The sequence below is a fragment of the Episyrphus balteatus genome, chromosome 4, assembly GCF_945859705.1.
Source record: "Episyrphus balteatus chromosome 4, idEpiBalt1.1, whole genome shotgun sequence".
In the NCBI taxonomy this organism is placed as follows: Eukaryota; Metazoa; Arthropoda; class Insecta; order Diptera; family Syrphidae; genus Episyrphus; species Episyrphus balteatus.
The window spans coordinates 19,571,020-19,583,144 of record NC_079137.1 but is presented as its reverse complement, the minus strand read 5'-3'; the positions used below and the strand labels follow the sequence as shown (position 1 = coordinate 19,583,144).

At 29.5% G+C, this 12,125-nt stretch overlaps 1 protein-coding gene across 8 annotated transcripts in view; it reads right to left on the bottom strand.

Annotated features, from left to right (window-relative positions):
* Positions 1–523: 523 nt before the first annotated feature.
* LOC129920296 (apoptosis-stimulating of p53 protein 2) overlaps positions 524–12,125 on the bottom strand; it is a 428,395-nt gene continuing 416,793 nt past the window's right edge. For 5 of the 8 annotated variants that reach the window (XM_056001638.1, XM_056001637.1, XM_056001640.1 and 2 more), the window contains one exon: positions 534–1,261. In XM_056001638.1, coding sequence (XP_055857613.1) covers positions 1,217–1,261 — 45 coding nt within the window. In that variant the 3' untranslated portion in view covers positions 534–1,216. Of the gene's footprint in view, positions 1,262–12,125 lie in introns of all 8 variants that reach the window. The other 3 variants (XM_056001634.1, XM_056001635.1, XR_008773223.1) reach the window with 2 other exon arrangements.

The window sequence follows — 12,125 nt, the reverse complement described above, 5'->3', positions numbered from 1 at the left end:
CACTTTTTGGTTAGGTATAGGTCCAACCTAAAAATATGCACTATACAGGGTGATTCAAGAGTAATGTGCGTAAGCACAAACAAATTTTTTTTCATAATTTTATGTAACTAAGTACTAATTTAGTTTTTTTAAATTCGATGACCTTATTTGTTTTTAAACAAAAACAGAAAACTGGATCCAAAAATATCTTGTCATTTTCGAGAAATTAAAAAAAAAACAAAACTACTTTTTTCTAAGAAACCCCTTTTTTTTTTGTTTTTACGTGGCTGGATTTGCAGATAAATTAATTTTTTAATTATCTTTATGTTAATAAAAACGCATTTCTATATCAGACAAAGGGTTTTTTTTATTTCTTCCTTATATTTGTTTCTTTCGTAAAGAATTTTATTGTTTTCATTTTTAAACTAAGCTCTAATAATACAATTCAAAGATAATTAAAAAATATTAAAATAAAATGCAAAGGATTTATTTGTTAGTTTTTTTTTAAATAATAACAATAAAAATTATTGTAATAATATATATGTATTTAGAATAAATTCACGTTTTATTCTTCGTTAACTTTCACATCGTCAATATAATTTAATTTATTTTAAGTTACTTTATTTTTTTATAAATATAAACAGTTGGTATATATGTATATATATATATGTATGTATGTATATGTAGGTATGTATTTGTTTCATTTTTAAGTTATATATATGTATATATATGAAAACTCGGAGTAATTCCACTTAGTTAACTAAATTCTTTTATACAATCACTTATACTTGTGTATACACGAGTACCTATATATTTTGTTATTTAATATATACATGTGTTTTTGTTCAATTTACATAACAATAATTTATTGCATTTCATTTTATAAATGGTTTCTTTTGATTAAAGTGTTATTAATTTGTTTCTTATACATAAGGTAGGTGGTAAGTAGATAAACATATAATTCTCTAATAAAATTGAATTTAAAATAAATTAATCAATTACATAGTTCGTGTTCGCGTGCATTGCAAAAGTAAGTTTGTAGTTGGTTGATTTTTTGGAATATAAATTCTTCAATTCTCAGTTTTTTTTTCTTTAAATAATATATTGTTATTTTTTCATTATATGTTATGTATTTAATTAGAATAGTTGGTCTCTCAATTTACAAGTACTTTGATATGTAGTGCTTCTGTACTATTCGGCCAGATTTCTTTTTTAATATCCAGTATTTAAATAACTGCTAATCGATGAAGTTAGTGGTCTGCAATGGGACTCGTGGGTAGAGCTGTCAAAAGAAAGAAACAAAATAAATCATTAAACAATTGAAAATAGTTTAGTTGATGATTTTAATGTACTTGTACATAAAGTAAATTCTTATTCTTTAGTAGAGCAAATTATTAGGGAACCCGGCGGAACAGCTCTGATTTTGACATTTTTTTTTTGTTTTAAATACTTAAAAATTGCCGATGTTGCCGTATTATTTTTAAAAATTAAAATTAAATTTTTTGTGAACCAAACCATTTTTTTGCTTAAATTTCATAAAACAAATGATAGCAAAAGATTCTCTAGGTAATTTAAGGAAAAAAAATATAAAGGAGTTTAAGCGATAAATGCAATTTTCTCACAAACTGACTTCAAACACAAAAAAAATATTTTCAACACAACGGCAACACCTACAATATTTACAGACACGTTTTTAAAAAGACAGTATCTCATTTCTATCTGTAAAATTAAATCCACTCTCAAAAAACTCAAAATTTTGGAAAAAAAAACGTTATAAAAAAATTTTAAATGACTTTTTTTCAAACTTTTTAATATTAAAACATGAATTTATTTAAAAAAAATTTTTGACCATAAATATTGTCAGTTGAATTCCAAAGAGGAAAAGGTAATATATATTACAGTTTAGAAAAATAATATAAAAACTACTTCAATTTCATTATATTTTTTTTGATAAAAATTGAATTTTTGGAAATAATTGATTTCCTGAAAGATTTACCAAATAAGAACTTTAAACTTTTGCTATTTAACTTTCAACAATAAGGGCTATTGAATGAATAAAAAATAACTTTATATTTAAATATTGAACTTTAAAAAAAAATAAGTACATTTTTTTTCAAAACTTCTACTAAAAAAAAATTCTTCGAAAATAAAATACTTTTTAATTTTTTTCATAAACCGTAATACATATTGACATTTCCTTTTATAATTTCAAATCATAATAAATGTGGCCAGAAAAATTTGAAAAATAAATGCATTTTATATTACGAAAAAGTTTTAAAAATGACATGTTAAAATTTTTTCAATAATTTTTTTTTTAAATCTGCGTTCAATTACCATTTAATTTCCTAGACATTTTTTCTTGCATCAATTAATTTATGAAATTTTAGCACAATTTAAAAAAAAATTTTTTGTTCACAAAATCTAAAAAATCAAAACGGCAACTCCGGCAATTTTTAATCTATAGACTTTAAAGTATTTTTAATTACTTGAAAAAAAAAAAAAATTAATTGAAAAAAAAGATCATCAAAATCTAAGCTGTTCGGCTGTGTTCGTAATATTTTTTTAGCTTTAGTTACTCCACTACTTGGTCATATTCTATATCGCTAAAGATTTTGGGATGACCTGATCACACTATATCTGTCTATTTTCAGGATTCATTCTATTTGTTTTGTTTATTCTTAAACATATTTTTTTTTTAGGTCAGCCACAGTTATACATAGTTGAATTCAAAATTCGTTTTCTATATTCACGTAAATATAAAGCGATTTTTGTACGGCTTAATTCAAGAACCAGAAACAAATGAAGCACACGCTTAGATTGTCAACGCTTTGATACCTACTCTTACCGAAGCAATCCTTCAAAACAACATAATAAGTACCACTTTAGCTTCCCCCAAAGAGGAATAAACATAATAACTGTTTTCATCACCCAAAAAAATAAAAACAAGCTATAGCAAAAAGAGGAAGAGTAAAAAAACAAGTGACAACAATAACAACCTTTTGGTCCTATTATCATTGTCAAGGTTCAAGGACCTCGTTTTGTGAAATGTAAATATTTTTGATTTCCATTAACTTCTTGGAAATTATCAACTCTTTAAAGACAAGGATAAGGAAACAGATACAAGGCCAGCAAGTATTTTTTTCTGCTCCACCTAGTCGACTTTTGAGAATAAAAGAAACCAAGCCAACGGCTTTTGAAATGCTATTTTTCGGTTCAGAGTTCTGGTCAGTGGGTACACCGCACTTGGGAATTCATCTAAGAAATTATCGAAATGTGATTCCAAGTGAATTTCTCTTTCACAAATAAATTGAATTCATAGAGCATATAGAGTAACGACCAGAGCAACCTGCGACTACAGAAAGCACAAGGGAATGAAACCAACAGAAGACCAAGTTGAAGAAAATAAACCAACCCTAGCGCCAGCGGCTTTCAGCACCATTTGCAAAAGAAGCGGGGGTTTTATCTTGATTTTATTTTATTTCAGTTTATTTTTTAAGGGAATAAATTCAATTGATCCTTTTTTTTCCTTTTGATGGAAGACAAATAAAAAAATACTTTTCCTTTCATAAGTTTTCTGTTTTTCTTTTGCGCTGTAAATATAGTAAAGTCCAGGAGTGGAGTATTATTTTGGAGGCCTATTGGACTTGTTCACTCAGACTTTCTATTAATGGGATCTAGGTACTATACAAGTATACATATAGCAAGTCATGCATTCGTTAAGTTGAGATTTCAATCAAACATGATATTACAATGATAGAGAATGTGAAAAAGTGTCAGTCTATCGGTCTGTCAGTCTGTTAGTCTGCTAGTCTGTTAGTTTGTTAATCCGTTAGTCTGTTAGTCTTTTAGTCTGTCAGCCTGACAAAAATTGTTTGAATTTTTTTTTACAATTTTTTTTTTTCAAAATTAATTTTTCAAAAACTGTGCCATAAATTGGCTTAACTTTTGTAAAAAACTAGGCTTTACAAAAAGGTATAACACATTATTGTAGGTGTAACCGTTGATATTTAATAATTTTTCTCCAAATAAAGTCAATTTTTTTTAAATTGCCCCACCCCACTAAACGAGGGGGAATAGACCCCCACCCCTCCCATCTTCTTTCTACAACACACACATTTTCCACGCATGTGTGCAATACGACAACACCAATTCATTTTCTTTAAACTAAGCTGAGTTTAAAATTGTATTCAGTTCTTATCAATGCACATTAAAAAAAAAGTTTTATTACTCGCGTGAGTTAAAAGAATTGAACTACAAATTTACCAAATCCTTAAAGTGACCGCAGATGGGGCCCTTCCGTGTTTGTTTTCAAGGAAATCCTACCCTTTTGATAAAGCTCCTATTGTCGGAAAGAAATTTTCTAATTTCTCAAAATATTCTGCACAACAGAAAAAAAAAAATAAATTTCATTGAATTTAATTTTTGCGTTTTTCATGGTAGGTGAGGTGTAGTGTATACCTACATTACATTAATACATGTATACAGAAAACCTTCCACGCCCTGTGACCGATTTGTATCAGTTTGGGCATTACGACAATTTAAAAGGATATTTTGTGGAGCGAGACAACAATGAGATGTTGGTTCTTGAAATGCGATATTAAAGCTTAAAGGGGAGGGCATAATAAGGCAATAATTGAAATGGCAAACAAATGAAATAAAATAAAACTTTCATCATGGTCGTTGATTGAAGGTTATGGCGGTTAAGAATGGAAGAAATGGTGAACCGAAATTGACCACTATCGTTTTATTCTATCACAAAATTCAGTTTCAGTTGTTGGCAATTAATCTTAACTAGCCGACCCAGCCCTCGAAATTCGAGTGCCAATTTCTTTATTTTTTTTTTTTATTTGCAACAATTTTGAACACAATAATACCAAAATAGTTTCTTTATTTTTTATAGTATTTGTTGTTGTTTTCTTACGATTAACTACACTTTTTACACAGGAATATATAATAGCTGTGTTTTTTTGTTTATCTATACAGATTTTGTGCAAAAAAACGACATCGAGATTTTTGAAATCCATGCAAACATTTGGCACCACTGTACATATACATACTTTGGCAGCTGTCTGTCAAAAATGTTGCTTTTGTTTTTTTTTTTTTTTATTTTAACTCCGAAGTGGGAAGGCCATTACATCCATGTTGGATGCAAACAAAAATTTTCATATGGCCATGGCATCCATGTTGGATTCAAAAAAATTTTTTTTTCACAAAAAACCAAAAATTATCTGTATATTCTTAGCTACATTTTAAGACCATGACCATTAACATTAGTTGCGTCGTTCTTGTGTTATAAGCGTTTGAAGGTAGCCATATTGAATTTTTTTTCGATTTTTTAAAAATCAAATGTGAAAACTTTTTTATTTTTATTTCTAATTTTTCGAAAAAACTTTGGTAATTTTATATACATATCTGTTCAACAATCTTATCAGGATCCATTTAAGACTTTTATCCGAAAAGTGCATTGCGTATATCTCGAGATATTAACATTTCAATGCAACCATGTCAAACAAATTTTTGATTATTTTTTTCTATGAGAGTTTTTTTCAAACCTCGTTTTCTCCGCTTTTTTTTTTTTTGTTTATATTTTTTAATATTTCTGTATGAACACAACAATTAAACTACCTTGGCACTACTGTTTTTATCGAGAGAAAGTAAAATCTGGATAATTATCTGGATTTTTCGAAAATCTATACAGATAAAGTTTTTGTTGTTTTTAACACGTAAATTGTTTTGATTTCAAAAATCTCGACGTCGTTTTTTTGCACAAAATCTATATAGATAAACAAAAAAACACACCTAATATACCTACTTTTTGATATATTTTAAGCCTGATTTAGATATTAGGTGTGTTTTTTTGTTTATCTATATAGATTTTGTGCAAAAAAACGACATCGGGATTTTTGAAATCCATGCAAACATTTGGCACCACTGTACATATACTTTGGCAGCTGTCTGTCAAAAATGTTCCTTTTGTTTTTTTTTATTTTAACTCCGAAGTGGGAAGGCCATTACATCCATGTTGGATGCAAACAAAAATTTTCATGGCATCCATGTTGGATTCAAAAAAATTGTTTTTTCACAAAAAACCAAAAAATTATCTGTATTATCTTAGCTACATTTTAAGACCATGACCATTAACATTAGTTGGGTCGTTCTTGTGTTATAAGCGTTTGAAGGTAGCCATATTGAATTTTTTTTCGATTTTTTAAAAATCAAATGTGAAAACCTTTTTATTTTTATTTCTAATTTTTCGAAAAAACTTTGGTAATTTTATATACATATCTGTTCCACAATCTTATCAGGATCCATTTAAGACTTTTATCTGAAAAGTGCATTGCGTATATCTCGAGATATTAACATTTCAATGCAACCATGTCAAACAAATTTTCGATTATTTTTTTCTATGAGAGTTTTTTTCAAACCTTGTTTTCTCCGCTTTTTTTTTTTTTGTTTAATATTTTCAGATATTTCTGTATGAACACAACAATAAAACTACCTTGGCACTACTGTTTTTATCGAGAGAAAGTAAAATCTGGATAATTATCTGGATTTTTCAAAAATCTATACAGATAAAGTTTTTGTTGTTTTTAACACGTAAATTGTTTTGATTTCAAAAATCTCGATGTCGTTTTTTTGCACAAAATCTATATAGATAAACAAAAAAACACACCTATTGTTGAACTACGTTTTAACTACGCTCAACTACGTAAAAAAAGTATCGAAAAAGAAAATGCAAAGTGTAATCTCCTTAAGGGCATTGTGTTTGCACCTTGCATTTCAATTCAATTCAACCTGTTTCATGTTCCATTCGTTCAAATTCCATCCGTAAATCATTCACCTCCACCAACTTCACTCAAATTTGTCATTCACACCATTTTTTTTTTTTCATTTAGCTTGTAGGAACATGAAAACAGACCGAGTTCTTTTTGCGATTGTGTATGTGTCCTTTGACAACAATTTTAACACGTACGTCAATCTGAAATCAAAACAACTTCTGCAAAATAAAACCAGAGATTCCTTTGATCAATAATTTTGTTTATTTTCTTCGGTAATATAAATTCAATTAAATCAAAATCAATAGGAAATTGCAGATATTATTAAGATCTGAGTGAAGATGAAGTAGAAAGTTAATTATTTTGGCCGTATGCTGTCGTTTTACAGAGACAAAATATTCTGAAGACAATCACGGGAAGAAAAGTCACAGTAATTTGAATTTTTCACAATAACTATGCCAGGAAAAAATATATTTTGATCGCAAATGGTTTTTTTTTTTATTTATTTTATATTTTTCCGCAATAAAAAAACGATATTCAATTAGAATTTACTCCTTATTTGAAGTTGGTGTTCCCAAATTAACAATACGAAGAAAACTTTCAGCTTGACGTTTGAGAAATGTCAAATCTTCCAGGAAAATTTTAATGAATGCGTTCAGACACTTAATAATGTTTAAAGATATGTTCACATTTATTAAAGGTGCGTTCAGGTGTAGATCTTCATAATATACAGTAGTAAAAAGGTAATCCGTGGTACTATGTGGTGATAAGCGACATTTTTTAATCAAACAAATCAATTCTTAAGGCATTACCACGACAACTGCGTCGCACAACAACGTTTTTTTTATGTTAAAACCATAACTACAATGACCTTCCCTGCAAACCAAACCTCAGTAGTTTAGGGGAAATTACAACCACCAACAAAGTCTATACTTTGTACATGTATGTGTTTCCTTATTTACCAAAATCTCTCCCCTCAAAATATTGTAGTTTTGTTTCTCCTGAAAAAAATAAACTCTTTGGTAAATGGGAGGAAAAGAGCGCGATGTATGCAATGCACAAAGTTTTGTCTCTTTTGTAATGGCGGCGCGCCATTGATTTGACTTTTCCTGCATTTTATATTTTCTAGTGAAACCTCGATAGCCACAGAAACTTATTACTTAAGAAAAAAAAAACATTTCTGTGCTCCATTTGATAGATAAATAGAACAATTAAACTTAAAAAAATAAATAATCTTCTGAGTGTTAGGTATTTGTGAAAACTATTTTCTAAAAAAAACAATCTACCGCACAAATTCTTCGGCACGCCACATTAATTCCACCACCATTTCCAACATCATAATGCACAGCCTCAACCTTGTGCATTTAGAAAAAAAAAATCATAAAAAAATGACACAAAAACCACCACCAATTGATTTGGAAAATAAAGGTATGCTGATTATAAAATTGATAAACTATAAAGTTGTTGATTTTTCTGTCTTTTAGTGGCGATCAATTCCAGACATCATTGACTGAGTTTACAGCAGCTTCAGCCTTGAGCATTTAGAAAAAAAAAATCAAAACAAGATACAAAAACTACCACCAAAGTGCAGACTGCAGAGTATTTTTTTCTTTTTCATTTTTTCTCAACTGGCCAGGCCACAGTCGCGTGCCCAAGGATCTTTTTTTTATGTATTTTGTTTTCAAAAAAAACTATTTTGTGATTTTCCAATAAAATATTAAATAATAGTTTTTTAAAAGAATGTTTGTTTTGAAGATTTTTTTATTTTCAGATGAAATTAAAATATGGATTTTAGCAGTACGGATATAAACCCATGAAAGTGCTCCAAATAAGTACTTAAAAAGTACAAGTTTCAGTGCTTTTTCTGTAGGTAAGAAAGTACTGGAAAATGTACATCAGAACCACTTCCAGATGTGCTTCGCTGATGTACTTTTAAAGTACATTTGCCTGTACTTTTAATGGAGGGGAAATTTATTTCATCTTGCATTCAAGAAAGAGATAGATGCTTCACGTATTCTTATATACAGAAAGTATATAACTGAGTTTTTTCCCGAGCTCCTATCTTTTTTCAGTGAAAAAGAAGTACTTCTTTTACGTACATATTTCACCGGTTTTTTCTGTAGTTCTGCGTTTGCTGGGTTAAAAGTGAAAAAGTGGGAAATTTACAAAATTAAATTTTTTTTATTTCTTTCTAGCGCTATTTTTTTTTTAGAAAAAAACTACAAAAATTGTTTTTTTAAACCAAAAAATAAGCTTTCTGCATCAATATTTTTAATTTTGTGATGGGAAAAACTGTCACAAAATGAGTTTGAAAATGTTCACCTTTTGACTTTTTGCAAAAAGTGGCCGTTGTAGGTATACCTTAACTCTTTTTTACAAAATTTTCAAATTCATTTTTTGACAGTTTTTCTTACCTTAAAATCAAAAATAATGATGCAAAAAGCTTATTTTTTGCTTTAATAAACAAAAACAAATAGCGCTAGAAAGAAATAAAAAAAATTTAATTTTGTAAATTTCCCTTTTTTTCACTTTTTAGGTTAGGAACAAAAAAGACGTTTTTGTTAGTTTTCCCTGAACCTCATAAGAAAAACGCTTTGCCATGCGGCGATAAAATATTATTGCCTTTTATGCAAAAATGTAAACGTCTAAAAGTGAAAACTTGGTAAAATGGTAAAGGAACTGTCAAAGTCAGCTATTACATGAAGCCTCAAGAGGCTTGACTCTTTTTTCGAAATTTCTTTTGATAACACACCCACAAAAAAAAAAAAGTTCTGACCTGGGGTTGCGACTAAGTTTTTCATATAGTTTTTGGGTCGCTGAAACCGAATTCGAATTCTATTTTTCCGTATCATGTCAGGTTTTTGAGATATACTCAAAAAATGTCAGATAAGAACTTTTTTTTTGAGTTTAGACATTTTTTAAGGATATTTCAAAAACCTGACGTGATACGCCAAAATAGACTTCGGATTCGGTTTCAGCGACCCAAAAACTATATGAAAAATTTAGTCGCAACCCCAGGTAAAAACTTTTGTTTTTTTGGTTTTGACATTTTTTTGAGGATATCCCAGAAACCTGACGTGATAGGGCGAAATTGACTTCGAATCTGGATTCAGTGATCCAAAAACTATATGATTAACATATTCGCACATCCAGATCAGAGAAACAAATTTTTTGTTTTCGTGACATTTTATAAGGTTATCTCGAAAGCCTGACGTGATGGAGCAAAACGGAATTCGGATTCGGTTTCAGCGACCCAAAAACTATATGAAAAATTTAGTCGCAATCCCAGGTCAGAACTTTTATATTTTTTTGTGTAGCTGCCCTACTAACAATTTTGCTTCTATAATGCTTTAAAGAAGCAACAATTGCATCTGTAAAGCTTTATAGAACCAAAATTGTTTGTCGGGTGTGTAATCATTCTGTGAGGCGCGTACTATTACACGATGCCTCTTGAGTCAAGGACTCAAATTTGACATTTATCTTTTGAATTAAAATTTGTTGTTGTTGTATTGCACCAAGAAGCAAAAAGAAATGTGAGGGAATGTTGAAAAAAGAAAAAGTGGAAAAAGAAACGTCAAAAAAGAGTCTCGGACTCACGACCCACGACTATCCGGTCGGATAATTTTTTCTTTCATCTTTTTTCTCTTTTGCACTCATAATATTTAAAAAGAGTCGCGCCTCTTGAGGCTTCATGTAATTGCTGACAAATTCTTATGTTCTTTCAAGAGAGAAAAGGAAGAAAATAGATTTCATTGGTATCAAAAGTATTTACAAAAGTAATAGACTTGATTTTAATAGAATTCGATTTTAACAAAAAAATTCATGGTAATAAAACAAACATCTTACTTTCTTAACTTAGATAACTAAAACAATGAAAGTTAACCATAGTTTACGTGCGATCTTAAAACAACGCACCAATGTGAACCCACCTTAATGTTTTTTGATTTTCGCTGAATGCTTTCATTCATTCATTCAGTCATGAATGACATTTCATTCCAGTCGATTGGAAATTTTCCAATAGAATTCCAGTTGTTTTTGTTTTGTTTTTGTTTTTTTATATTTTTTATCGAATTTTAATTTGTTTAATTTCGTTATTTCGGTTAATAAAAAGTAAAAAAAAATGTGATTCTGCACATCTACGCGTCATTCTCTTTCGTTCCGTGTATAATTTATGCCCCTTCGGTTTTTGGGGGTCCGGTAATTTGTACCACAAAAACTATGCTCGCCGTTTAATTATATGATGCTTAGGTTGGTAGGGAAACTAATTTAATTCACATAGAAACGGAATTAGCTGATGCCTTTATCTGGATTATGGTTAAATTTTTTTTTTTACTATACCAGTTTTTTTGTTGTTTGAACTGGAGTGAAAATAGATGCGCTAACTTATTTATTAAATGAAACAGTTAGAAAGATTTGTCGGCCTTTTTTGCAGGCACTTAATTATAATTTTAATCGTAAAAATACATTTTTAAAATTAATTGAATAACATACTAAAGGTCGCTAAAACGCTTTTTTTTGTTGGAATCAGTTTTGTCGCTTAGGGGAAAGTCAGTAATCAAGAAAACGGTTCTATGGCCTGGAAGGTTATGCTTCTTTAACGATCACTAAAGTTCATCTTAAAACTTACGCACTACCCAAAGTATCGTTAATTTGATTCTGAAATTTTGGATTTAAACCTGTTATTATTTTGGGTGTTTTTAGAAAAAAATTCAAAAAATAAAACACGTGTTCGTTGATTCGACGAAGCATAACCATCTAAGCTAGAGAGTTAACAAAGGTTTTATTTCAAAAAAACGATGAAAATTTTAATCAAAATCGTTAGATCCGATTACCATTACTTTTGGTTCTACTAATAAAAATTCAATTTCAATTGGGAGAAGCGATCGCCCACCAACACCGTCTCCTACTGACAGAATTTTTTATGGAGACAGTGAACGACAACAAAAAGACAAAGACTTTTGGGAAGATCAAATGGTATAATCTGGATAAGGAAAAAGGCGAAGCTTTTATTTCGAATATGCAAAACTATCTGTATAACAACACCAATATATTTCGAAATGAAGAGAGTACAGCACAAAGTATGTGGGACCTCCTACAGCGAACTTACATAGAAAAAGCCAAAACACTGTTAGGGATTTCAAAAGGACACAACCAACAAGGCAAAGAAACATGGTGGTGGAATGATGAAGCTAAAGCAGTTGTAAGTAAAAAGAAAATGGCTTTCAAAGCTTGGTCGAAGTGCACCTCTAATAATACAGAGCAAAAGTCACGCCTCGAAGTGGAATACAAAAACTGCAAGAAAGAAGCGAAGAAGATATGTGCCCAAATTCAAGCCAAGAATACGGAAGACCTGTATCGGGAGCTAGATGA